This window comes from Macaca thibetana, chromosome 15 (assembly GCF_024542745.1).
Source record: "Macaca thibetana thibetana isolate TM-01 chromosome 15, ASM2454274v1, whole genome shotgun sequence".
NCBI lineage: Eukaryota > Metazoa > Chordata > Mammalia > Primates > Cercopithecidae > Macaca > Macaca thibetana.
In genome coordinates, this window is record NC_065592.1 from 28,332,630 (window position 1) to 28,360,464 (window position 27,835).

Consider the following 27,835-nt stretch of genomic DNA (forward strand, 5'->3'; position numbering starts at 1 on the left):
TACAAAATCAACACTCAAAACTCAGTTATGCTTTACTAACAAAGACCCATTTACAACAGCATCAAAAACAATAAAATACTCAAGAATAAACTTGACCAAGGAGGCAAAAGTCTTGTACAATGACAACTATAACACATTGCTGAAAAAATTAAAGATGGCACAAATACATGGAAAGACACCTTGGGTTTACAGACTGTAATGTTTCATATTAATATGTCCACATTACCCAACAGATCTACAAATTCAATGCAAGCCCAATCTCCATGCCGTTTTCCACAGAAACCAACCAACCATCCTAAAATTCATTTGAAATCTTAAGGACCCCTGAATAGCCAAAACAATCTGGGAAAGAACAAAGCTGGAGGCCTCACACTTCCTCATTTCAAAAACATACTACAGGAAAACAGTGTAATCCTGATTACAAAACATTACTGGGGTAATCAAAATAGCGTGGTACTGGCATAAAGACAAACATACAGACCAAAGGAACAGAGTAGACAGTCAGAAATAAACATGCATGTATATGGTCAAATGATCTTTGACGAGAGTGCAAAGAATGCATGATACGGAAAGGATAGTCTCTTCAACAGATGGGGCTGGGAAAACTGGATATTCGCATGCAAAAGAATGAAGATGGGCCCTTCACCATACATAAAAATCAAAATGGTTAAAAGACTTAAACATAAGACCTGAAACTACAAAACTCCTAGAACAGGAGAAAAGCTTCATGACATTGGATTTGGCAATGGTTTCTCAGGCATGACAACGAAAGCATAGGGAACGAAAGAAAAAATAGAAAAATCGAACTTCACCAAAATTAAAACCTTTTTTCAAAGGGCATTAAGAATAGAATGAAAAGGCAACTCACACAGAATGAAAGAAAGTATTTGCAAATCATTTACCTGAAAAGTTCTTTATATATTCTGGATATACAAAGAACTTCTACACCTAAACAACAATGGCAACAAAACCAATTAAAAAATGGGCAAAGGACTTCAATCAACATTTCTCCAAAGAGATACAAATGGTCAATAAGCACATAAAAAGACAGTCAACATCACTAATCACTAGGGAAATGCAAAACAAAACCAGAATAAGATACCACTTCAAACCCATTAGGATGTTTGTTATAAAAAAGAAATAGAAAATAAGTGTTAGCAAGGGCAGGAATATTGAAAAAACCCTTGCACATAGCTGGTGGGAATTTAGAATAGTGTAGTTTCATTTCCTCAGGAAGTTAAACATAGAATCATCATAAGATAAAGCAACTCCATTTCTAGGTGTATACTTAAAAGAACAGAAAGCACCACTGATTATAGCAATGTTATTCTTGAGAGCCAAAACGGTGGAAACAACTTAAATGTCCACTGGCAGATAAAAGGATAAACAAAATGTGGTATACAAGTACAATGAAATATTATTCACTCTTAAAAAGGAATTAAATGGAATATTATTCAGCCTTAAAAAGGAATTAAATTCTGATACGTGTTACGACACAGCAGAACCTTGAAAACATAATGCTAAGTGGAATAAGCCACACACAAAAGGGCAAATATTGTATGATTCCATTCATGCCAAGTAATTAGAACAAATTTGTATAGATAGGAAGTAGAACAGTGGTTACCAGGAGCCTGAGGAGGAGAAAATGGGGCACTATTGTTTAAGGAGTACAGAGTTTCAGTTTGGGATGATGAAAAAGTTCTGGAGATGGACAGTGGTGATGACTGCAAAAAATGTGAACCTATCTAAACGCTACTGAGTTGTATAACCAAAAAGTGTTTAAATGGTTAATTTTATGCTATGTATATTTTACTACATTAAAAAGTAATTCTAAAATAAATAAAGTTAATTTATCGACAAAAACCTTGCCTTGTCTTGTGATATGAAAAAAATTTATACAAGCTCATTAAGAGGAAACATTATTTAAAGCAAGGACTTCATTTTAAAGTAAAATGTGTCACAGTGCTCTTAATAAAAGCAATCCTATAAGGAATCAAAAGATATTTAAAGCCTTTTGATAATGTGACTTAATCCAAAAGTGAATTTAAATATTTGGGTGATGGGCCAGAGTGAATGTCCCGCAGGAAATTATACAGACTTAGCTACTGAAATCAAGACTTTGTAAATTATTATCCAACAGAGTTTGAGGCAGCCCTCTGTAGCTAGTACATGGTATTTAGAAAGTTCATATTGGATAAAGGACTTATATCCAGAATAAAAAGGATTACAACACAATATCAGCAACTCCATTTTTAAATGGACAAAAAATCTGGCAATAAAACACTTCACTAAGATACATGAATGGCTGAAGAGCACATAAAAGATGCTTTGACATTATTCGTCATCTGGAAAATCAAAGTTAAAACCACAAAGGAATATTTCAAACACTAGAATGGGTATAATTTTTAAAAAACAGACAATGACTGGCAAGATTGTAGAGAAATGGGAACCCTCACACGTTACTAGTCAGAATGTAAAGTAATGCGGTCACTTGGGAAAACAATTTGGCAGTTTCCTAACAAAGTTAAACAAAAATTTACCATATGACATAGCAACTCCCCTCAGGCATCTGCCTAAGAAAAATGAAAACATGTCCACACAGCCGGGCGCGGTGGCTCAAGCCTGTAATCCCAGCACTTTGGGAGGCCGAGACGGGCGGATCACGAGGTCAGGAGATCGAGACCATCCTGGCTAACACAATGAAACCCCGTCTCTACTAAAAATACAAAAAAATTAGCCGGGCGTGGTGGCGGCGCCTGTAGTCCCAGCTACTCGGGAGGCTGAGGCAGGAGAATGGCGGGAACCTGGGAGGCGGAGCTTGCAGTGAGCCGAGATCGCGCCACTGCACTCCAGCCTGGGCGACAGAGCGAGACTCGGCCTCAAAAAAAAAAAAAAAAAAAAAATGTCCACACAAAGGCTTGCACGCTAATGTTCAAAACACTTGCATACCAATGTTCAAAGCAGCATTATTCCTAACAGGCAAAAACTGGAAAAACCTCAAATGTTCTTCAACTAGTGAATGTACAAAGGATCCACATAATCTAATATTATTTATGATAAAAAGGAATAAAGTACTAGTATCTTACAATATGGATGAACTTAAAACACATTAATAAAAAAATATGGAAAGATCACATATAACATAAAATGTACAGAAAAAGACAACTCTAGAGACACAAAGTAGACTGAGTAGTGGGTGCCTGGGATTAGAAGTTGGAAGGGAGATTAACTGTAAACTGGAATAAGGGATCTTACTGGGATGATGTTCTAAAAAACGGATTATGGTAATGGTTACACAACTCAGCAAATTTACTAAAATTCACTGAATTGTACACTTGATATGGTTTTAATGATATGTAATTTATACCTCAGTAAATTCACTGAAAAAAATGTTTATACTCTAGATTCCCAATGGATACTGGGATAAAACATTGTTATGAATGTTAGGGAGTCTAAGAGTAATCATCCTGGAACAAGTCTTTTCTGAAGTCTTTTGCATGTTTCTTCAACTCTTTCTATAAATTATATTTTTCAGAAAACAAAACTTAAACCAAGTTTTTTGTCTTTTCAGAAAAAAACTTAAAACCATCATGAATGATTCTCATTATAAACATTCCTTTCATGGCTAGCATGTGATTGGTTGGTCCGCTGAGCAATAACTATGCAGACCAATTTATCACACGGCAATATTTAAACTGCAGTCTTGGGGTTGGGGAGGCAAAAAAAACCTTCTCCCAGAGGTAGCATTTCACACCTACATACATTAGTCACAGTAAATGTTCCTGAGTCTAAGATCAGCATTAAGGATCGCTTTACTTCCATAAACCAAGAATTTTCTTGTTTAGCTCTCTTTCTATAGGAGCTGCCTACAATTTCAACTTTAGGAACTTATTTCTAGACCATTGTCCATGGGGTTTCTCCAGAACCCTATGACCTGAAGCCAAAACCTCACTCATTCAGGGCCTTAAGTTCCTTTTTCAGTTGGAAATTATTATTCAGACTCCACCAATGAAATTTATAAGGAATAATACATCAATACCCGTATATTCCATTCCTCTGAGGTCTAATGTCACGAAAGAAAACTTAACTGAAAATTTTTTCTGTATCAATTCTACATTCATTCCCTGAACTTTACTTGCTATCAATGGGGTCTCTTTAGATTTTAGGGTGTCTATTCTCAAAATGGTAGGGGTTATAACAGAACATTCCTACAGTGGGAAAGTCAGGTTACATACATGAGAGAACTAGCTAAGTCAGAAAGTAGATTCCCCATCAAAAGGTGGCAGCTGCTACCCAGGACCAGCTGAGTGCTTTACAGAAATATAAGCCCAGTGTTGTTAGCCCTTATAATTTTTTAAGACAAGCATTGTTTTTAGTATGAAATGCCCTAATTTTAGACAGCGGCAACAATGTACACACACACACACACACACACACACACACACACACACACACACACCCCAAGTAGACAAATTGTTAGAACAGCTTTTAACTGTTGCCATACAGAATGCTTACACTCCAGTTGCAAAAAAATGTACTTGCTACAGGCAACATTGTTTTAAAGTAGAATTTTTGCAAACCAAAATCCATCCAGAACAGCTGTTTTCAGCACACTTCCTTCGCCTCAGCCCCCATCTATTTTCCTAGGACTGTTACTCTCACGGCTGAGATGGCTCCCATGCAAGCTCTCTGGCTTCTCAGTCCCCTTGGCCAATGCCAAAAGAAAAAGAGCTCCCTTGGCCAATTAAAATACTCCCTCAAGGAAAAGTTGTTTGAGTTTCACTGGCCCATTCCTAGTTACAGCATTTCAGGGATTCCTGTACAAAGTTTTCAACAACTATACTGCATTCTCACTAAGCTAGAAGTCCAGCATCTTGGGAACCAGGCTTGGTGGAGTGTACCCGTAATGTCAGCTACTCAGGAAACTGAGATGGAAGGATCACTTGAGCCCAGGAGTTCAAGACCAGCATGGGCAACATAGTAAGACACCATCCCAAAAAAGAAAAGCGGAAAAAAAAAAAAAAAAAAAGAAGTCCAGCATCCTGAATAGTGGTATTTTTCACTAGAGAAACTTGAAAGTAATGACAAATAATAAAAAAAAAAAACTTATGTCCACAGCTTCAGAGATTATCAGGAATATCAAAAAAACCAAAAACTAAAAAACCAAAAAAGACAAAAATCATTAGTCCCATCCCTTCATTCTGCTGGTGAAGAAAATAAAATTCTGAAAGGTCAAATGACTTGTCCAAGGTGTATACAGCAAGTTAGTTGGCAAACTGGGACAGAATCCGAGTTATCTGACTGCAGTCAAGTTCTCTTTCCATCACACTACATGGTAGTGGAAGAAATCAGAGGGAAATCCCCTGAAGAAAAGAGTTTTTCTAATTCGTTTGGCCTCAGAATCATTTTGCATTCTTCCCTTTCCAGTGACTTTACCAACTAATTACTGTTTACCAGCTGTTGCCATCCTTGAAAAGAAGAGGGATGGGCAAAAGAATATTTTTCCTGCCAATTTATGAAAGTTGCAGCTACTGATCAATATTGTAAGTTTATATCCCAGGGTTTCAGTAACTGACAATTTGAATTCGATTCCCCCCATCTTAATGTAGTTCCAGGATTACTCTGCGGCATGAAATCCCCGATGTCTAATGAGGCCTGAATTACTTTTAAATGTCTTCTCACATTCGTTACATTCATATTCTCTCCTTCCGGTGTGAATTTTCAGGTGTTCTACAAGGATTGAGCTTCGACTAAAGGTTGCACCACAATAGTTACATTCATAGGGTTTCTCTCCTGTATGAATTCGGTGGTGCTCATTAAGAGATGAACTCTGACTGAAGGACTTCCCACATTCTTTACATTTATAAGGTTTTACACCAGTATGAATTCTCTGATGACGACTAAGCAGTGAATGAGTTGGGAAGGCTTTCTCACATTGGTTACATTTGTAGGGTTTTTCTCCTGAATGAAGTCTTTGATGATAGATCACAGATGTAAAATGGCTAAAAGTCATTCCGCAATCATTACACAAATACGGTTTTTCTCCAGTGTGAATTCTCTGATGCCGGGTAAGGCATGAATTCTGTCTAAAGGCTTTTCCACATTCGCCACATTTATAGGGTTTCTCTCCAGTATGAATTCTCTGATGTTTGGAAAGGGATGAGCTATGACTGAAGGATTTTCCACAATTGTTACATGTATAGGGTTTTTCTCCGGTATGAATTCGCTGATGTTGAATAAGAGATGAACTGTCACTGAAGGGTCTCCCACAGTCTTTACATTTATAAGGTTTTTCTCCAGTATGAATTCTCTGATGTTTAATGAGGTGAGCACTTAGGGTGAAACCTTTCCCACAATCATCACATTTGAAGGGTTTCTCTCCACTGTGAGTTCTATGATGTGGCGTGAGCGACGAACTATCACTAAAAGCTTTTCCACATTCATTACACATATAGGGTTTTTCTCCAGTGTGAATTCTCCGATGTTTGGTGAGTGAGGCGCTATAGCCAAAGGCTTTTCCACACTTACTACATTTATGAGTTTTTTCTCCAGTCTCATTTCCCTCATCTTTATTTAAGGCTGCTTCTTGACATGAATCTTTCCGACATTTCTCACACATAGGGATTTTTCTCCTAGAAAGAGTTGATCTTCTAATAAAGATTATCCCACACTTACTGCATTTTTGGGACCTATCCCCCAAATGAATCTTCTGACGTTTCTGATGTTCAGTAAGAGCTGAAGAATGACTTAAGACTTTCCCACCGTCATTAGATTTCCGTGACTTTTCTCCAGTAGTTTTCTCCTTGCGGTTCAGAACGAGGTCTGAATGAAAACTGAAGGGTTTCTTGCTTTCATTATACCTCCGAGATTTCTTCCTCAAGTAGACTTTCAGATGTTTAATTAAGTCTGAAGTTTCTTTGAAATTATGTCCAAAGGGGCTTTTACCTGGGTCAAATTCCTCACCCCTACTGCCACTCCCAAGAGTTTTGTTTTGTGTGACTGTTCCTTTTGAATTTCCCTGATTACCGTGATCATCCTCTGAGCTGCCACAGTATTGCTGGAATTCTTCCATCAAGCCATAATCATCATCCCTGAGGCATCTTTCTATTATTTTATCTAAAGCCGATTCATCTAAAAGAAATAAGAAATAGAGTATTTCCTGTTTGCAAGAAAGGAAGCTGTTGTATTTGGGTCTGAAATAAGAATACATTAGTAACTACAAGGAATACAGTTTCGACGGTTCTCAAAAAGAGCTTTATAAAATAGACAAGGAAAAGACAATATAGGAAAACAATGTAAACATATGGGTTAAGAAAAATATTGAGAAAGATGAAAAGTTTGTGCTTTACAGTTAGATACAAGTTTTTGCCCTCATTGTGAATTTTTATAAGAAGTTCAGGACGGGCGTGGTGGCTCACGCCTGTAATCTCAGCACTTTGGGAGGCCGAGGCAGGCAGATAATAAGGTCAGGAGATCAAGACCATCCTGACTAACATGGTGAAACCCCATCTCTACTAAAAATACAAAAAATTAGCCAGGTGTGATGGCATGAGCCTGTGGTCCCAGCTACTCGGGAGGCTGAGGTAAGAGAATCGCCTCTGTCTCAAAAAAAAAAAAAAAAAAAAAAAAAAAAAAGAGAATCGCTTGAACCCAGGAGGTGGAAGTTGCAGGGAGCCAAGATTGTGGCACGGTACTCCAGCCTAGGCAACAGAGCAAGGCTCCATCTCAAAAAAAAAAAAAAAAAGGTTCAAACCTATTCTCCCTATATCGTAATTTTTCTCTTTCCAACAATGATACCACAAACATTTGTCGAATATTTACCAAATGCCAGGTCCCGCACCAAGCACGATGTAATAAAAGTAAGTACAATATACTGCACTTAATCTTCACAACAACCCTACGGAGTAGCTTTTATTACCATCCCGGTTTTATGGATGTTGACAACTGGGAACATAAGAGTATTAAGTAGTCTGCCCAAGGTCACATGTATAATACGTGATAGAGCTAGATTTTTAACTTAATCTGAAACCAAAGCCCACGCTCTTGATCCCTATATCATATCACCTCTCCGCAAAGCAGACAAATAACACTACTTTGTTGAAAAGAGTAAACACATCATAGATATGCAGCACCACCAATATAGACTTTCAAAGATTACAAGTTGGCCCTATCAGCCTTACATATACACTAATCAGGCATCCATTTTAAGCCTCTCCTACACTGTTGCAGTTCCAGTACTATTCTTCTGACCTGCATACTTCCTACTACCTAGAATGCATTCTCACAGCACCCTCACTCTCACAAACATAAATTCGACAGGGCCTAGGGTTCAATTGCAACAATCTCCAGAGCTCTCTCCAATACCATACTCTCACTGATTATGCTATTCTCAGAATTTTTGAATTCACTAATTAACTACATCCTGGCTTTTTGCCATGAGGTCACATTGTCACTTTTATGAAACTATTTTTTTTTTTTTTTGAGATGGAGTCTTGCTCTGCCGCCCAGTCTGGGGTGCAGTGGCCGGATCTCAGCTCACTGCAAGCTCCGCCTCCCAGGTTTACGCCATTCTCCTGCCTCAGCCTCCCGAGTAGCTGGGACTACAGGCGCCCGCCACCTCACCCGGCTACTTTTTTGTATTTTTTAGTAGAGACGGGGTTTCACCGTGTTAGCCAGGATGGTCTCGATCTCCTGACCTCGTGATCCGCCCGTCTCGGCCTCCCAAAGTGCTGGGATTACAGGCTTGAGCCACCGCGCCCGGCCATGAAACTATTTTTTCAACAGATAATTATAAAATACAAAGTTACTCAAAATCATATTACCTAGAAGTTAACTAATGGTTAATACACAATTCTGTATATTTCCTTCGATGTTTCTATATAGTTTAAAACAGAAAAACTGTATAATTTGTATTGTTATTCTTTTCACTTTGTATTGTTACTCTTTTCATTTATGATTATTTCCCATTTTACTGCTAATTTTTCTTTAAAAAAATTTTTTTTTTTATTTTTAGAGACAGGGTCTTACTCTGTTGCCTAGGCTGGAGTGCAGTGGCATGATCACTGCTCACTGCAGTCTCAACCTCCCCAGCTCAAGCAATCCTCCCATCTCAGCCTTCCAAGTAGGTAGAACCACAAGCAGGTGTCACCACATCTGGCTAATTTTTAAAAATTATCTGTAGAGATGGGGTCTCCCTGTGCTGATCAGGCTGGTCTTGAACAGCTGGCCTCAAGTGATTCTCCCACTATGGCCTCCCAAAGTGCTGGGATTACAGGTATGAGCCACTGCACCCAACTTGTTAATTCTTCATAAAGATAATTTTAATCAGTGACATGATAATCATCATATAGATATAATTGATCATTCTCTCTTTTTTTTTTTTTTTTTTTTTTTGAGACGGAGTCTCGCTCTGTCACCCAGGCTGGAGTGCAGTGGCCGGATCTCAGCTCACTGCAAGCTCCGCCTCCCGGGTTCACGCCATTCTCCTGCCTCAGCCTCCCGAGTAGCTGGGACTACAGGCGCCTGCCACCTCGCCCGGCTAGTTTTTTTTGTATTTTTTAGTAGAGACGGGGTTTCACCGTGTTAACCAGGATGGTCTCGATCTCCTGACCTCGTGATCCGCCCGTCTCAGCCTCCCAAAGTGCTGGGATTACAGGCTTGAGCCACCGCGCCCGGCCCATTCTCTCTTTTTTTTTTTGAGATGGAGTTTTGTTCTTGTTGCCCAGGCTGGATGCAATGTGCAATCTTGGCTCACTGCAATCTCCGCCTCCCAGGTTCAAGCCATTCTCCTGCCTCAGCCTCCCGAGTAGCTAGGATTACAGGCATGTACCACCACGCCCAGCTAATTTTGTATTTTTAGTAGAGATGGGGTTTCTCCACGTTGGTCAGGCTGGTCTTGAATTCCTGACCTCAGGTGATCCACCCGCCTTGGCCTCCCAAAGTGCTGGGATTACAGGCGTGAGCCACCATACCCAGTCTCATTCTCTTATTGAAACTTTATCAAATAATACTTCCTGAAAAACAGAGTCATGAAGGCAGAATTACTAAACCAAAGGGTGGAAACTAGGTTATACTGCTTTACATGACACATGAGGAGCAGAAGCCCCTGAGTACTATCTCTGGTCAAATATTCTTTAAATCTTTGCAAATTTAATTCATAATAAATAGTATTATTGCTTTAAATGTGCACTGTATTGCTAACCAGTGAGTTTGAACAATTTTTTCATGTTCACGAGCTATTTAAATTTTAAATTTTGTTGGTGATCCATTCAAGTTAGTCCATTTTCCTAACAGACTTAGTGTTCCTTATTGATTTGAATGAGGTTTTTTTTTTGAAATGGAGTCTTACTCTGTTACCCCAGCAATCTCTGCTCACTGCAACCTCCACCTCCCGGGTTCAAGCAATTCTCCTGTCTCAGCCTCCTGAGTAGCTGAGACTACAGCTGCCCACCACCACACCTGGCTAATTTTTGCATTTTTTAGTAGAGACGGGGTTTTACCATGTTGGCCAAGCTGGTCTCGAACTCCTGACCTCAGGTGATCCACCTGCCTTGGCCTCCCAAAGTGCTGGGATTATAGGTGAGCCACGACACCTGGCTGAGGTTTTTTTGTTTTTTTTTTTTTAAATAAATTATGGCCATTGACTGCTGTATCTGTCAAAAACTTTCTTCTCTAATGTGTCGTAAATAACTTTTAAAACAAGCTGTATATCAACATGAGGCTTTTTTGTTTGATGTAAGATAATTGGGGAAGGAACATATATTCACACCAGTGCTGCTAGAACTACTCATAACACTTTTAGAATCCATTTTTTAAATTCCCCTCCAAAATGCTACTTAAATGTGATAAAACAACTATTGTCCTTTATATATGTAATCACAGTTGACCCTTGAACAACATAAATTTGAACTGCAAGTGTCCATTTACAGGTGGATTTTTGTTTTTCTAAGAGATGGGGTCTTGATCTGTCATCCAGGCTGGAGTACAGTGGCATGATTGTAGCTCACTGCAACCTCTAACTCCTGGGCTCAAGCAATCCTCCTACCTCGGCGCACACCACTGTGCCTGGCTGGTTTTTAAATTTTTTGTAGAAACAGGGTCTCATTATGCTGCCCAGGCTGGTCTCAAACTCCTGGCTTCAAGTGGTCTTCCCGTTTTGGCCTCCCAAAGTGTTGAGATTACAGGTGGGAGTCACCATGCCCAGCCTGTGGATTTTTTTCAATAAACACGTTAGAAAAATTTTTGGAGATCTGTGACAATTGGAAAAAACTTGCAGACAAACTGTGTAGCCTAGACATGTCAAAAAAAAAAAAAAAAGTCATGAACTTTTAAGATATATAGATACTAATCTATTTTGTCATTTATTGCTATAAAATGTACACAAATTATAAAGTTAAAATTTATCAAAACATACACACACACTTACAGGCCATACTTGGTGTCATTCACAGTCTAGAGAAATGTAAGCAAATGTAAAGATACAGTATCAAATAATAACTGGGCCAGGCACAGTAGCTCACCCCCATAATCCCCACCACTTTGGGAGGCCAAGGTAGGCAGTTTGTTTCAGCTCAGGAGTTGGAGACCAGCCTGAGCAACATGACAAAACTCTGTCTCTACAGAAAATACAAACGTTAGCTGAATATGGTGGCATGTGCCTATAGTACCAGCTACTCAAGAAGCTGAGGTGAGAGGATTGCTTGAGCCCAGGAGGTAGAGGCTATAGTGAGCTGTGATCATGCCACTGCACCCTAGCCTGGATGACGGAGCAAGACCCTGTCTCAAAATAATAATAATAATAACAACTGCATAAAATGAACTATAGTACATACTATACACTGTAATAATTTCATAGGCATCTCTTGTTGGTATTGCAATGAGCTCAAACGTCTGCCCTAAGTATCCACTTAAAATGCCAGGTAGGCCAGGTGCAGTGGCTCATGCCTGTAATTCCAACACTTTGGGAAGCCAAGGCAGGCAGATCACTTGAGGTCAGGAGCTTGAGACCAACGTGGTTAAACTCCGTCTCTACCAAAAATACAAAACTTAGCTGGGTGTGGTGGTGCATACCTGTAATCACAACTATTTGGTAGGCTGACGCAGGAGAATCACTGGAACCCAAGAGGTGGAGGCTGCAGTGAGCTGACATCACACCACTGCACTCCAGCCTGGGTGACAGAGTGAGACTCTGTCTCCAAAAAAAAAAAAAAAAAATCCATATCATGCTAATCATCTCCATGTAAGCAGTTCACGTCTCCAGGAAATTGCCTATCACAGTAAAAATGGATCTCTTGCAGTTCTCTCCTATTTTTCATTGTCTTTAGTGCAATACTGTAAAACTTGAATAACATCATGGGACCCATACAAAGTGCTGCTAGTAGCACTGGAAGTGCTGCCAACAAGCACAGAATAGTCACGATAATTCAAGAAAAAGCTGAACTGCTTGATATGCACCATAGACTGAGGTCTGCAGCTATAATTGTCTGCCATTTCAGATAGACAACATAAACTTAGTGATCTGTACACACAGTACAGTGCTGTAAATGTATTTTATCTTTTTGCCTTAATAGCATTTTTCTCTGGCTTACTAGAATATAGTATATAACAAACATATGTAATTCTGTTTATCAATAAGGCTTCAGGTCAACAGTAGGCTATTAGTAGTTAAGTTTTTGGAGAGTTAACGGTTATACATGGATTTTCAACTGTACGGGCGGAGGGGGTCAGTGCCCCTAATCCTCATGTTGTTCAAGGGTCAATTGTATACTGGAAGCAGCCAATAAGTTGACTACAATAAATGTTTGAGAAGATGGAATACAGCAAGATGGATTATTGCTTCTTTCTTTAAGATAAACCAAGGTATCGATACATGTAATAACTTATTTTTATTTTCATTTTGTTTTTTTTGAGACGGGGTCTCGCTCTGTCGCCCAGGCTGGAGTGCTGTGGCGCGATCTTGGCTCAGTGCAAGCTCTGCTTCCCAGGTTCAAGCGATTCTCCTGCCTCAGCCTCCCAAGTAGCTGGGATTACAGGCACCTGCCACCATGCCCAGCTAATTTTTTTTTTTTTTTGTATTTTTAGTAGAGACGGGGTTTTACCATGTTAGCCAGGATGGTCTTGATCTCCTGACCTCGTGATCCGCCCGCCTTGGCCTCCCAAAGTGCTGGGATTACAGGCAGGAGCCACTGCGCTCGGCCTATTTTTATTTTTTTTTAATGTAAATTTAATGTATATAAATCGTGGCCAGGCGTGGTGGCTCCCGCCTGTAATCCTAGTACTTAGGGAGGCCAAGGCGGTTGGATTACTTGAGATCAGGAGTGATCCACCTCCTTTCCATGCAGAAATGCCATCTCTACTAAAAAAAATACAAAAAAAATTAGCTGGGCATGGTGGCACGTGCCTATAGTCCTAGCTACTTGGGAGGCTAAGGCAGGAGAATTGCTTGAACTCAGAAGGCAGAGGTTGCAGTGAGTCAAGATTGCACCACTGCACTCCAGCCTGGGTAACTCTGTCTCAAAAAAAAAAAAAAAAAAATAATAATGTATATAAATTGTAAGATACAGGTAAGTATAAAGAAACCTAATCCTGGCCAGGCACAGTGGCTCACACCTGTAATCCCAGCACTCTGGGAGGCCGAGGTAGTTGGATTACGAGCTCAGGAGATCAAGACCATCCTGGCCAACATGGTAAAACCCCGCCTCTACTAAAAATACAAAAAAATTAGCTGGGCGTGGTGGCACGCGCCTGTAGTCCCAGCTACTTGGCAGGCTGAGGCAAAAGAATCACTTGAACGTGGGAGGTGGAGGTTGCAGGGAGCCGAGACTGTGCCACTGCACTCCAGCCTGACAACAGAGCAAGACTCCATCTCAAGAAAACAAAACAAAACAAAACCTAATTCTTCAAAGATAACCAGTGCTAACATGAATGTTTTCCAGATATTAAAAATCCATATATTCTATGTATTCAGGCATGTGTTATTCCCTTTAGCAAAAATTGAATTATTATACATGCTGTCCACTGGGTGAATTCCTACTTATTCTTCAAGATTCAACTCAAATGCGAATTAAAACCTTGCTCCTACATATTCCCACAGCTCCTTATACACGTGCTTGATATAGTATGCATCACAGTGTTAACACTCTTGTTTCGGTATGTCCTCTAGTGTCCATAAATATGCACCGCTCACAACTCCTCCTGTGGAGATATTACCTGACAACCTCTACTGCTGCTCTATGAATTCAACACTGCAACCACACCAGTTCCCACAAGCGGCTCCCGGTCAATGATGGAGTACAGGGATACTTACAGAGGCCCATTTCTTTGAGACACAGGACTCCTCTGATAGGTAACTATGGTAAGGACTCCTGTTTGGCCTTGCCTAAACTTTTTTGGAACTGCACTTCAGCCGGGCACGGTGGCTCATGCCTGTAATCTCAGCACTTTGGGAGGCCGAGGCAGGCGGATCAAGAGGTCAGGAGTTCGAGATCAGCCTGGCCAACATGGTGAAATCCCATCTCTAATAAAAATACAAAAAATTAGCCGGGCTTGTTGGTGGGCGCCTGTAATCCCAGCTACTCGGGAGGCTGAGGCAGGAGAATCACTTGAACCCGGGAGGCAGAGGTTGCAGTGAGTTGAGATAGTGCTATAGCACTCTAGCTCGGGAGACAGTGCAAGACTCTGACTCAAAAAATAAAAATAAAAATAAAAAAAGATAGAACGACACTTTAGTCTAAGACTTTTCCTACCCAATCTGCCCTACTTCCTGTTCTCATTCACAGGTTAGACCAGCATTATGCTCTGATAGCTCTCCCGGCTTCTTCTAGTTCCCTCCTCATTTTCCTTCACTGAATCTTTCTCCAGTAAAGATCTTACATGGCTAATCATGTCCTGGCATCTATTCAGAGGACCCAAACCAAGTCTCCCCCATTAAAATGAACATTTCAGGAAGGCAAGGGCTCTATTCTAATCATCTTCATATTTTAGTATCTAGGCAGCCCAACATTTCAAAGAGTCTTCTCAACAGACTTGCTAAACAACTGTTTTCATTTCGTTGTGTATTTTTCACCAACTCACCTGGTCGGGAGCCTTTTGAGACTTCTTCCAGCAGCCATGGCAATTCAACCCACTTCAGCTGGGAAATCAACTCTAATTTTGAAACTGGAAAGTCTGCTCATAGAGAAAAGAACAGAAAATTGCTGTTTTGCATAGAATAAAGATATCCCAGCACTCATATATAGCCTCTGGTTCTCCAGGGAAGATAAAAAATGCTACCAAAATACACAGACATAAATACGGGAACTTGTGACAAAAATGGGAAAAGGTCTTCCACTGATGAAATCAAAATGATGCTTCACATTTCCAATTCAATGAAGCAAAGACCTTTTCTAGAAGATACACTGCAGAAAAGCACATTTTCAGAACTGGTTTTTTGGATCAGTCCTATCAGTCCCTGGGTCCCCAGCCAAAACAAAGTACTTCACATAGCACTTACCTTTCAATAAAAGGGGACAAAAAGAGACCCAAGGCTAAGCACTAGGTAATGAAGAAAAGGTGTCTTTACCCAGAAATTCTAGGTTCCTGAAGTTTTCCAGTAGCACTTCCTTATATAGCTCCTTTTGAAAAGGCTCCAGCTTCTTCCACTCTCCTCTTGAAAAGTTCACAGCTACATCCTTCAATGTTATAGATTCCTAGAACACCAAACAGCTCTTTTGTATTGGACTATTCCCAAATAGAACCTAAGTTTTGTTTTGTTTTGTTTTTGAGACAGGCTATTATTTCTCTGTCACCCATGTTAGAGTGCAGTGGTGCTTCATGGTTCACTGCAGGCTCAACCTCCTGGGCTCAAGTGATCCTCCCAATAGTAGTGGGGACTGCAGGCCTGTGCCACCATGCCTGGCTTATTTTTAAATTTTTTGTAGAGGCATTGTCTCACTATGCTGCCCAGGCTGGTCTCGAACTCTTGGGCTCAAGTAATCCTCTGTCCTCTACCTCCCAGAGCACTGGGATTGTAGGCCTGAGCCACTGTGCCCAGCCTGGATAGGATATAAAGAATGGTTTTAGGCCGGGCGCGGTGGCTCAAGCCTGTAATCCCAGCACTTTGGGAGGCCGAGGCGGGCGGATCACAAGGTCAGGAGATCGAGACCACAGTGAAACCCTGTCTCTACTAAAAATACAAAAAATTAGCCGGGCGCGGTGGCGGGCGCCTGTAGTCCCAGCTACTCAGGAGGCTGAGGCAGGAGAATGGCGGGAACCCGGGAGGCGGAGCTTGCAGTGAGCCAAGATCGCGCCACTGCACTCCAGCCTGGGCGACAGAGCGAGACTCCGTCTCAAAAAAAAAAAAAAAAAAAAAAAAAAAAAAAAAAAAAAAAAAGAATGGTTTTGATAGCATGCAAGTTTTTAAGAATTCCAAAGTAAGCTATGGAGCGGCTATTCATTCTCTGACTTTTATAAGTGATTCAGAACAAAGGTACTACACAATCCCTGCCTCTTCCATTCAGTCTCTAGTGTTCAATACTGTACAAGAATTCTCTGGAATGTATAACATTGATCAAGTTCACCCTAACACATCGATTTCTAGGACTAAAATATTAAATGAAGAGCATGATTTACATTCCTGAACCCTAAATTTGCAGAATTAATGTAAGTTTACTACAGGTAATAATTGCATAATATCTGCAACTGCATTCCAAATTTTAACCTCCAATTATAAGCAGCAATTATCTTCTATCATATTCGGAGAATCTATGTTCAACAACATACTTACACTTGCAATTACTCCACAATTACAAACAAGAATACTGACTCACTAAAATACTCTTTCCTTCTTTTTTTTTGAGACGAAGTCTTGCTCTGTTGCCCAGGCTGGAGTGCAATGGCATGATCTCGGCTCATTGCAACCTCCGCCTCCCGGGTTCAAGTGATTCTCATGCCTCAGCCTCTCAAGCAGCTGGGATTGCAGGCATGCACCACCACATCCGGCTAATTTTTCAAATACACTTTCTATAGCATTCTCTGCATGCTTTTTGAGAGGCAGTAGAGCAAAATGGCTATTGGTACGTGTATTACCTTCCTCTGGGAGCTGTAACAAATTACCATAACCTTGGTGACTCAAAATAGGAATTTGTTCTTACACAGTTCTGGAGGCCCGAAGTCTGAGATCTAGGTGTTGGCAGGGCTGTGCTCCCTTCAGAGGCTCTGGGAGAGAATCTGTTCCTTGCCTCTTCCTGCTTCTGGTGGCTGCCACCGTTCCCTGTCTTGCAGCCCTATCACCCCAAACTCTGCCTAACTCTTCACATCACCTTCTCTTTGTGTTTTCAATCTCCTCCTGCCTCTCTAGCAAGGACACTTGGGATGGCATTTAGGGCCCACCTGTATCATCCAGAATAAATTCCTCATGTTGTTTTCTTTTTGTGAGACAGGGTCTCACTTTGCTACCCAGGCTGGAGTATGGTGGCGCAATCATAGCTCACTGCAGCCTCAACCTCCCAGGTTCAAGTGAAAGACTGTCTTTCCCTGCCACCTCAGATCCCGGGTAGCTGAGACCACAGGTATGTTATTGTGCCCAGCTAATTTCTAAAATTTTTTATATAGACGAGGGTCTCGCTGTGTTGCCCAGGCTGGTCTCGAACTCCCAAGCTCAAGCAATCCTCCCACCTTGGCCTCCCAAAGCAATGTGATTACAGGCATGAGCCACTGTACCCAGTCAAAGATGTTATTTATCATGTTAAGATTTAAGGACATGTACCTCTGCCTGGGCACAGGGGCTCATGTCTGTAATCACAATGCTGTGGGAGGCCAAGGGAGAGGACTGCTTGAAGTCAGGAGTTCAAGACCAGCCTGGGCAACACAGCAAGACCCCAACTCTACAAAAAATATTTTAAAATGAGCTGGGCAGAGTGATGTGCGCCTGTTGTCCCAGCTACTCAAGAGGCTGAGGAGGGAGGATAGCTTGAGTCCAGGACTTCAAGGTTGCAGTGAGCTATGCTTGCACCACTGCACTCCACTCCAGCCTGGATGATAAAGCAAGACCCCATCTCCTAAAAAAAAAAAAAAAAAAAGAAGGCAGGCAGGCCAGGTGCGGTGGCTCACACCTGTAATCCCAGCACTTTGGGAGGCTGAAGTGGGTGGATCATGAGGTCAGGAGTTCGAGACCAGGCTGGCTAACATAGTGAAACCCTGTCTCTACTAAAAATACAAAAATTAGCTGGGAATGGTGGCACGTGCCTGTAGTCCCAGCTACCTGGGAGGCTGACGCAGGACAATCACTTGAACCTGGGCAGCAGAGGTTGCAGTGAGCCAAGATCCCGCTACTGCACTCCAGCCTGGGCAACAGAGTGAAACTCTGTCTCAATTAAAAAAAAAAAAAAGAAAAAGAAGGAAATGAACTTCTACTTCCACCTGACTAATTTTAACAGCGGTAACTGCTGAATTTTAGTAAATTTTTTTGTCTCATTAGAATCAGACTCATGGCATTCTGTGAACTGAAACAAAACTGCATGCGGAAAATGAGGTGTCAGTTCCTTGAAAGGGAGACTATATTTATTTCATTTTATTTTGTTAGAGAGAGGGTCTTGCTCTGTTGCCCAGGATGGAAGGCAGCAGTGGCGTCATCACAGCTCACTGCAACCCTGAACTCTTGGGCTCAAGCGATCTTCCTGCCTCAGCCTTCCAAAGTACTGACTGGGATTACAGGTGTAAGCACCATGCCTAGCCTTTGATTTTGTATCTTAATATCACTCAGTAGGAGCCCAGTTAAGTATTCACTTAGGAATAAAAACCATTGAAAGGAAACTTACACGGGACTCAGTATTGGGACAAACAGCGACCATTTTATCCTCTTTTGAGTTCTCCTCTTGGGAAACAGTAGAATCTTGAGAGACTGGATCTAGGAAAGGGGAGAAAACCAGTCCAGTCTTTCAAATAAATTCCTCAGACTAAAAATCTTTATATATATATCTATATATTTCTAAGTGATACACAGGAAAAAAACTAAGTCAGTTTCTCCTACTATACTCACAACACAAAATCTCTGAGACTTCAGATATGTGGGGGTGTTTCCCCCACACCCGGCAAGCAATTCTGTGTTGGATTCCCCAGCAGGCACCAGCTGGGTATCCTCTAATTCATTTCTAATACTATCTACCTGGAGAGAGCATTAGCTCCCAAAGGTTAAGGCCTCAGTCTCACAAGACCGACCTCCACTTCAGATGCCAGTCTCATGTCTGAGCCTCCAGGGCTTTGACCAACAAGATACAAATTGGGGATCCCATGAGCCCCTCCCTGGGTTCCAATAACTTGCTAGAGTGGCTCACATAACACTTTACTTACGTTTATTTGTTTATTGTAAAGGGTATTACAAAGGATACAGATGAACAGCCAGATGGATGACATTGCACAGGGCAAGATGCTTGGCACTTCCATGCCCTCTACCCCGCTCTCCAGGAACTGCCACATGGTTAGCTATCTGGAAAACTCTCATGAGCTGTGTCTTTTTGGTTTTTATGGAAGCTTCATAGACAGGCATGACTGATTAAATCACTGGCCCTGTGATTAACTCAACCTTCAGTCCCTCTCCCCTCTGACAGGTTGGGGGGGTGGGGCTGAGTTCCAAGCCTGTAAGCACAGGGTTGGTTCCCCTGGCAACCAGCACCCTCCCCCAATTCCAGGGTTATCTAAGGACTTTCCAAAAATCATCTCATTAACATAAACTCAAGGGTGGTTAAAAGGGGCTTGTTATAAATAACAAAAAGACTGTCTTTCTCTTTTATAGCTCAGGAGCTGTTTCAGGAACCATGGACAAAAGGCCAAATATTTTAACAAAAGACACTCTTACTGCTCTAATCACCCAGGAAATTACAAGGGTTCTAAGAGCTCTGAGCCTCTGGATAAAAAGGTCAGAAGAAACAAAAAGTTGTCCACTCTTTAAAACAGAGAACAGCCATAGATAAAAGTTTCCTATGAAAACCTAGGCGTTTCCTCTTAGCTCATATAAAAATCCTTTCAAATCCTAAGCTCACGAAAACTGGTTTTCTTCTTTCTATATACCCTCAGTTTAAAAATGTTTAATTTGAACAACAATGAATTTTGAAGTATCCTAATTTAAAATATGTAGTAAGGTAAAATTGTGTATTCTTCATAGTGCTAGTACAAGGCCTTGCTCAAGAGTCACTCCAACCTGCTAATTGAATGAAAGCACCAGGTTAGTCTCAAGAGTTGACTCCACCAGATTCCTTACGACAAAAAAGAGGCGTCCAATAAACTCATAGGAACTAAATGTATCCAGTACCTTCAGATTGGCCCATTCTGGGCATACTACCAATGAGTGAGCCCTGCTCCGCAAGGAGTAGTAAAAAATAAATACATAAAAACCCTCGGATGTCAACAGCTCTTTTTCAAATAAGTATTTTTTGAAATCATACTCTACCTTCTTATGAAAATAATTTTAGGCAACTTTAGTAATTAGACAATCAATAAAAATTAAGAATTAGAATGACTTAAAGAGAAAAGTAGGGTGAATTTAAGAAAACTGTTATACCCTACAGAATCCTAGAAATCAATTCTTTTTTTTTTTTTTTTTTTTTTTTGAGACGGAGTTGTGCTGTTGTTGCCCAGGCTGGGGTACAATGGCGCGATCTTGGCTCACTGCAACGTCCACCTCCCGGGTTCAAGCGATTCTCCTGCCTCAGTCTCCACAGTAGCTTGGATTACAGGTGTGCACCACCATGCTGGGCTGAGTTTGTATTTTTGTAGGGATGGGGTTTCTCCATGTTGGTACGGCTGGTCTCAAACTCCTGACCTCGGGTGATCCACCTACCTAGGCCTCCCAAAGTGCTGGGATTACAAGCGTGAGCCACCGTACCCGGCCCGAAACGAATTCTTTATTGCAGGGGCCTCCACAAAGAGGCCCTAATTTTGTAGAAGCATGACACTGCAGTGACAAATCACAGAGGAGTCAGGAAATCCAAATTTTAGATACACTAATTAGCTATGTGACGGCAAATTAAGCGTATGGAGGTAAATACTATTTATTTCCCTATCTCAGAACTCTTCCAGAATACAAACTGTCATACATATATATCAGGAGCCCTATGGTAAATACGCTACAAATATTCCAAATATATTTGGAATGCAAATATTCCAAATATTTGTAGCATATTACACTGCAAAATACAAATATTTGTATCATATTTGAGAATATGAATAGCTACAAATTTGAGAAAAAAGGCGAGCCACATTCCCTGAAAGAACTATTCACCCTAGAAGACTTTACATCAATATTTTATAATGATATCAATGTAATTCAGTTTATAGTTTATACATTTATATTTATAATATGTAATTACATACATAAAATTCAGGTTTTCCTGCCCTAAGGCTGTGGAACTGCACGGTAAAATAGTTACTAGTCGCATTTGGCTATTTAAACTTTAAATTTGATTTAGGCCGGGCGCGGTGGCTCAAGCCTGTAATCCCAGCACTTTGGGAGGCCGAGACGGGCGGATCATGAGGTCAGGAGATCGAGACCATCCTGGCTGACACGGTGAAACCCCGTCTCTACTAAAAAATACAAAAAACTAGCCGGGCGAGGTGGCGGGCGCCTGTAGTCCCAGATACTCGGGAGGCTGAGGCAGGAGAATGGCGTGAACCCGGGATGTGGAGCTTGCAGTGAGCCGAGATCTGGCCACTGCACTCCAGCCTGGGCGGCAGAGCGAGACTCCGTCTCAAAAAAAAAAAAAAAAAAAAAAAAAAAAAAAAAAAAAAAATTTGATTTAAAAAATTCAGTTCCTTATTTGCACTAGCTGCTTTTCATGTACTTAACTTGAATGGCAAAACAGTGCAGAAACATTTCCATCAGCAAAGACACTGACAGCCCTGCTCCAGCAACGTGCTAGTCCACACAGTGGAACTAGACATTAGGGCCTGAGCTGGTTGATTTGCCTGTGACTCCAAACACTTTCACAGATAACTTGTGTTCTTGAAGGGGATGGGAAAGAAATTACTGTGTCTTGAGCATCCACCATATATTATATCTTATCTTGTCTTACCTTTACAAGAAAACTACAGGAAAGATGATACCCCTTTTTAACGGATAAAAATATTTACATTCTAAGAGTTTACACAGCTTGCCCAAAATCACACAGTAAATGGCAGGGCTGATTCAAACCCAGTCCCAACTTCAAACCTCAGACTCCTCTTTAGCAGTAAATTGCTTTCTTTTGAGGAATTTACTTTCGGACTTTGAGGCAATGTCTCCCGCTTCCTCCCTCCATCTATAAATCTCACCTTTTTCTTCAAGCATCTGGGTCAAATCTTCTATTAGGGTCACCACCTCCTCACTACTCTCAGGATGTTGTGACTTTACCCAAATCCTGATCTCCCCAGGCAAAATGGTCAGGAACTGCTCAAATACCAAAAGCTCTAAAATCTGTTCTTTCGTGTGAATGTCTGGTCTCAGCCACTGAATGCAGAGCTCCCAGAGTTGACTCAGAGCTTTCCTGGGTCCAGCTACTTCTGAGTAACAAAACCACCTAAACCTCTGTCTGAAAGACTCTGCGTCAGCCGCATTTCCTCTTAAAATAGCTTCTTGCTCCCCAGAAGTAACCACTCTTGGGACCTCATTTTGTTCAGTCGAGGCCAGAGTTTGAGGGTCTGGTGAGATGGCTGTCATCTTGTTCAAGGGCACTACAGCTTGCATTGTGTCTCAGGGGCAGGAATCCAGTCCCTTCACACTCTAGTTGAGTATCAGTGCAGTCCACCAACAGGTACTATATACAGCCAGGAATATCAAAGGTTCCAGGAATCCAGTTTACAGTCCTGCAGAAACTGTCAAGAAGAAATATTAAGGCATTAAATAAGTAAAACAAACTGTTGTTAGTCCTAAAAACATTGTTCTTGGTTTGGTTCAGAGAAATACATCCACACACATACCTGCAAAGGCCTAGAAAAGCCCTGCTCAACTACTATATTAAAAAGATAATTTTCTTTCTTTCTTTTTTTTTTTTTGAGACGGAGTTTCGCTCTTGGTGCCCAGGCTGGAGTGAAGTGGTACGATCTCGGCTCACTGCAACCTCTGCCCCGGCCGGGTTCAAGCAATTCTCCTGCCTCAGCCTCCCAGGAAGCTGGGACTATAGGCACGTGCCACCATTCCCAGCTAATTTTTGTATTTTTAGTAGAGATGGGGTTTTGCCATGTTGGCCAGGCTAGTCTCGAACTCCTGACTTCAGGTGACCCACCCACCTTGGCCTCCCAAAGTGTCAGGATTACAGGCTTGAGCCACCACACCCAGTCATAATTTTCTTTATAGTCAAAAGCCGAGGAGCGACTTAAGGGTTAAGGAAACAGTTGCTTTAGATTCAATACTCCTCCTAAACAAAATGTTACCAGAAAAGGTTCAAAAGGGGACCCAGTCGAAAAGCTATTTAACAACTCCTACCCTTTCTTAATGAAAGGGTACACATTTCTCACCAGTTGCTCAACTCAGAAGCCCAATTTAATATTTGACTTTCAAATTTCTCTTCCTCCTTACTTCTCCCATCATCGATAACCAAGGTCTGGTGATTTTATTTCCTAAGAACCTCTCCATTCTATCCTACTGAAACTGCCTAAGTACAGGGATCTTCAATCCAGTCTCACACTGTAGCCAAAAAATTGCTTCTAACAGGCAAAATACGATCTTATCTCTCCCCAGCTTACAGTCCCTCACCAGCCCCCAAACGGTCTCTCGATAAAGTTCACATGCAGGGACCATGGCATTGTGATCTAGAGACACTGCCTGATGACCTCACCACTTGAGCTCTAAGCTACCCGATTGACACTACAGCCATAAATTAGTATCTCCCCATTCCCAGACACTTCCTCTCTACATACCCTCCTAGCGTTCGCACCAAGGCTATTCCCTCTCCTCGGAATGTTGCTTTCTTTCTCCTAACAAACTTTTATTCGTTCTTTAAAGCCTGACTCCTTTCAACTGTCACTTCTTGTGTGATGCTCTGCTTGATCCCAAAGCACTCCTTTGCACACAGACTACCCTGTGTTGCCTGCATTCATTCATTCTACAAGTGACTGAGCAACTACAATGAGCTGGAACAGGACCAGGGGTCATGAGCTGCGGGGCCAGGCGTGGACAGGCCTGAAAGGGTCCTCACGCTCACAGAGGGTCCAGGAAATGACAATGCAGCCGGAGCGGGACTACAATGCGACAAGTGAAGGATGTGACAGCTTCGCATTGCAACTACCATACCAATAACAACCCACTTCCGAGTACAGCGCCCGGCACACAGCACGCATGACGTCATTTATTCCTCTGCCAAATATTAGGCGCCCACCATGTACCTGGCGCCGTGCGGGGCACCTGGGGCTCCGCGGTGACTAAGACACTCGGCTCCGTCTACAGAGTTTACACTGGAGGCCCGGTGAAAATGTGACGCAGCCAGAGGATCTCAACCGGAGGGAGTTAAAAAGGAGAGATTTCACCCCCCAGGGGTCCTGTGGCAATGTCTGGATACATTTTTGGTTAGCTCGACTGGGAGGAAAGGTGGTACTTGTTATCTAACGGGCAGAACCAGTGACGCTGTTACACATCCTGCAATAACGGGAGAGCCTCCCCCTCACAGCCACACCACACAAACAAAACAAGGCATTATCCCGCCCAAAATGTCAACAGTGCCCAAGTGGCGCAGGGAGGGATGGAGGGAAGCCAACAGCCCCATCCCGCAGCGGAGTGCGCACCTCCCACAGAAGCAGCAGCAGCGCAGCGCACAGCCCGTTGGCAGACTGCTCCCGGCCCCCACCCCGCCCCAGGTGCGCCCTCGGAGCAGGCGACCCGGCCACGGCCCCGAAACTCGGGACCCGGGACGACCAGTACCTGCACCAGCATCCGCAAACAGCACCAACGCCACCGCAATGAGCTTCCAGAAGCTTGTCCCGCAGCGAGTGCGCGCGCAAGCCCGTGGGGACCACTGCGCCTGCGCAGAGGCGCTGAACCGGACTCCCCGAACGCGCTCGTGCAGCTTTCCGAAAGTCCGCGCTTTCCATAGGCTCCCACCTGCCTGTTGCGCATGGTCACTGGGAAGCGGCTAGTGGGCTCGGCTGCAGAATTATTGCTGCGCCAGAGGCTCCGAGGCCTAGAATCATTTGAGGTTTGCAGATCCAGGAGGCTCCATGTCTTTAGTAACCTCAGACCTTCCCTACCCACTCCCATCACATCCATTCCCTGAAATCCAAGGTGGAAAAATCCACCGCAGAAGCATATTAGCGATGCATTTAATGCAAATCATAATTAATACCACAACTTGAGTTAAACACATATTAATCTTATGACTTCCACACCTGCCCCCATGGTCCAGTCCACCCTCATGGCTCACCTGGATTATTGCAATAGCTTCTTGATTACACCTTACTTCTCTTGGCTATTCTCCACACCACAGCCAGACAGATGTTTTAACAACGTCAAATTATGTCCCTCCTCTGCTTAAAACCCTGCGATGGTTTCCCATTTCACTCAGAGTGAAAACCCAGGTCTTTATAGTGGCCTACAAGGCCTGATGGAATCTAGCCACCTATAACCTCCCGCACCTCTTCCCTGACTTTCCTGCTCCAATCTTGATAGACCCTTTCCTCTTCTAACCTGCCAGGTACTTCCGGCTGACCTTCTCCTTACCTAAGTGGCCATACGGCCCGCTCTCGCATCCTTTCGGGTCTTCTCAATGAAGCTCTCCCACCATTCCACTTAAATAGGAATCCCACCTCACTCTTGTTTCCTCGTCTAACATGCCCTATAGGTCGTTTGTTAAGTTTTTTTTGTTTTTTTTTTTTTTTTTTTTTTTTTACTACTTGTCTGCCTTCTCCACTGGAATACTAATTTCACAAGAGTAAGTATTTTTATTTCATTTGTTCTAGGTTGTGTGTTTAGGTCCTGGAACAGTACTTGGCCCACGGCAGGCACTCAATAGATATTTGTTGAGCTTATGAATGAGTGCTTGCATGGATTATGGGGGGCATCGCAAAAAGGGCCGAAGAACTCCAGAAAAATTTTTTGGAGGGTTCTAATAACTGGATGATCCCTGAAGGGGTGGAGTTGGGAGAGAAAGACTAGATTCATTCTAGACTGAAGGAGCAAGGTGATTCAAGACTCTGAGACTTTAAAAGGGCAGAGCAAGCTCAACTAAATGAACGACTGGGCTTATCGCAGGCAGCAAGTCAAGCTGAAGAAACGGGGCTGAGAATGGCCGGGCACGGTGGCTCATGCTTGTAATTCCAGCACTGTGGGAGGCTGAGGCAGGTGGATCATCTGAGGTTGGGAGTTTGAGACCAGCCTGACCCACATGGAGAAACCCCGTCTCTACTAAAAATACAAAAAATTAGCCAGGTGTGGTGGTGCATGCCTGTAATCCCAGCTCCTTGGGAGGCTGAGGCAGGAGAATCACTTGAACCCGGGAGGTGGAGGTTGCGGTGAGCCGAGATCAGGCCATTGCACTTTAGCCTGGGCAACAAGAGTGAAACTCTGTCTTAAAAAAAAAAAAAGGAAAGAAAAAAAGAAAAAGAAAAAGAAATGAAACAGGTCTAAGAGTGAAGACAAAAGTTTTCTCAGTCCCAAGTCCCACAGCATATTCTCCTTTACGCATCTCCCGTTGTCTGTCTTAAGACACATCAGGAAGAAGCTGGAGAAGGCAGAGGAATGGGAAATATCTATTGGCTCATTATTTTAACCAGGCAAGTCAGAGGCACTTTATTTAGTGGTTCTGACGCTTTACTGTACTTTAGAATCACATGGTGTTCTTTATCTGAATACAAATTGTGGGACCTTCTGGCCCTCCCCACCCATCAACTTGTTGCAGATCTTGTATTTTGAGAAACACGGTACTAGTTGAAATATTCTGTAAGTAAATGACATGCTACCTATGAATAAATTACCAGGAAAGAATGGAATCATTTTGGAACTGGTAGTCAAACTATAACTTTTGATTAAAAGTAACCATCATGGTAAGGAGTGATGGACTGTGCATCAGGAAGGAAGCAGGAAACTACAAATCAGTTAGTTTCACTGGTAAACAATCTGGTGGGATCTCTAACTAGGAAAACATACTTAGGAAAACTTTAAGTGAGCTGTTTGTTTGTTCGTTTAACTGTTCTGGCTTCAGTATGGAGACTAGATTAGAAAGAAGTAACACCAGAGATAAAAAGACTTGTCTTATCACAATCTAGGTAGTATGATGGTGACATAAAATAAAAGTGGTTTAAAAGGTGTTGGAAGGGCCAGGTGTGGTGGCTCACGCCTGTAATCCCAGCACTTTGGGAGGCCGAAGTGGGCAGATCATGAGGTCAGGAGATTGAGACCATCCTGGCTAACATGGTGAAACCCTATCTCTACTAAAAACACAAAAAAATTAGCTGGGCGTGGTAGCGGGCGCCTGTAGTCCCAGCTGCTCTGGAGGCTGAGGCAAGAGAATGGCGTGAACCCGGGAGGCAGAGCTTGTAGTGAGCCAAGATTGCGCTACTGCACTCCAGCCTGGGCAACAGAGCAAGACTGTCTCAAAAAAAAAAAAAAAAAAAAGTGATGGAAGACAGACACAGGGAATAGTACTATGAAGAGATAGTAGTAGTAGGATTTGGTGATTTATTGCAAATATTCACGGGTGGGAACGAAGAAAACAATATGCAATATGGCATCTTACATTTTGTAAAAATGGCCACAGCAATATATGTCCCATCCCACAAGTTATTCTTACAAGGTAATGTTGATATACCTCCTTTTGAGAGGAGTTACCTATGCTTCCTCCCCATTGAAACTAGGTTGACCTTTGTAACTACCTAAGCCCATAGAATGCAGTGGAGATGA

General features: G+C 42.2%; 2 protein-coding genes across 2 annotated transcripts in view; both read right to left on the reverse strand.

Annotated features, from left to right (window-relative positions):
• GNG10 (G protein subunit gamma 10) overlaps positions 1-27,835 on the reverse strand; it is a 484,859-nt gene that overhangs the window by 186,795 nt on the left and 270,229 nt on the right. The gene's annotated exons all lie outside the window — the stretch shown is intronic.
• ZNF483 (zinc finger protein 483) lies at positions 3,965-24,966 on the reverse strand. The gene is made up of 6 exons (XM_050761431.1): positions 24,863-24,966; positions 22,282-22,821; positions 18,795-18,883; positions 15,560-15,686; positions 15,073-15,165; positions 3,965-7,131 (listed from the first exon to the last, which is right to left on the reverse strand). The coding sequence occupies exons 2-6, from the start codon at positions 22,691-22,693 to the stop codon at positions 5,618-5,620; spliced, it is 2,235 nt and encodes a 744-aa protein (XP_050617388.1). The 5' UTR covers positions 22,694-22,821; positions 24,863-24,966; the 3' UTR covers positions 3,965-5,617.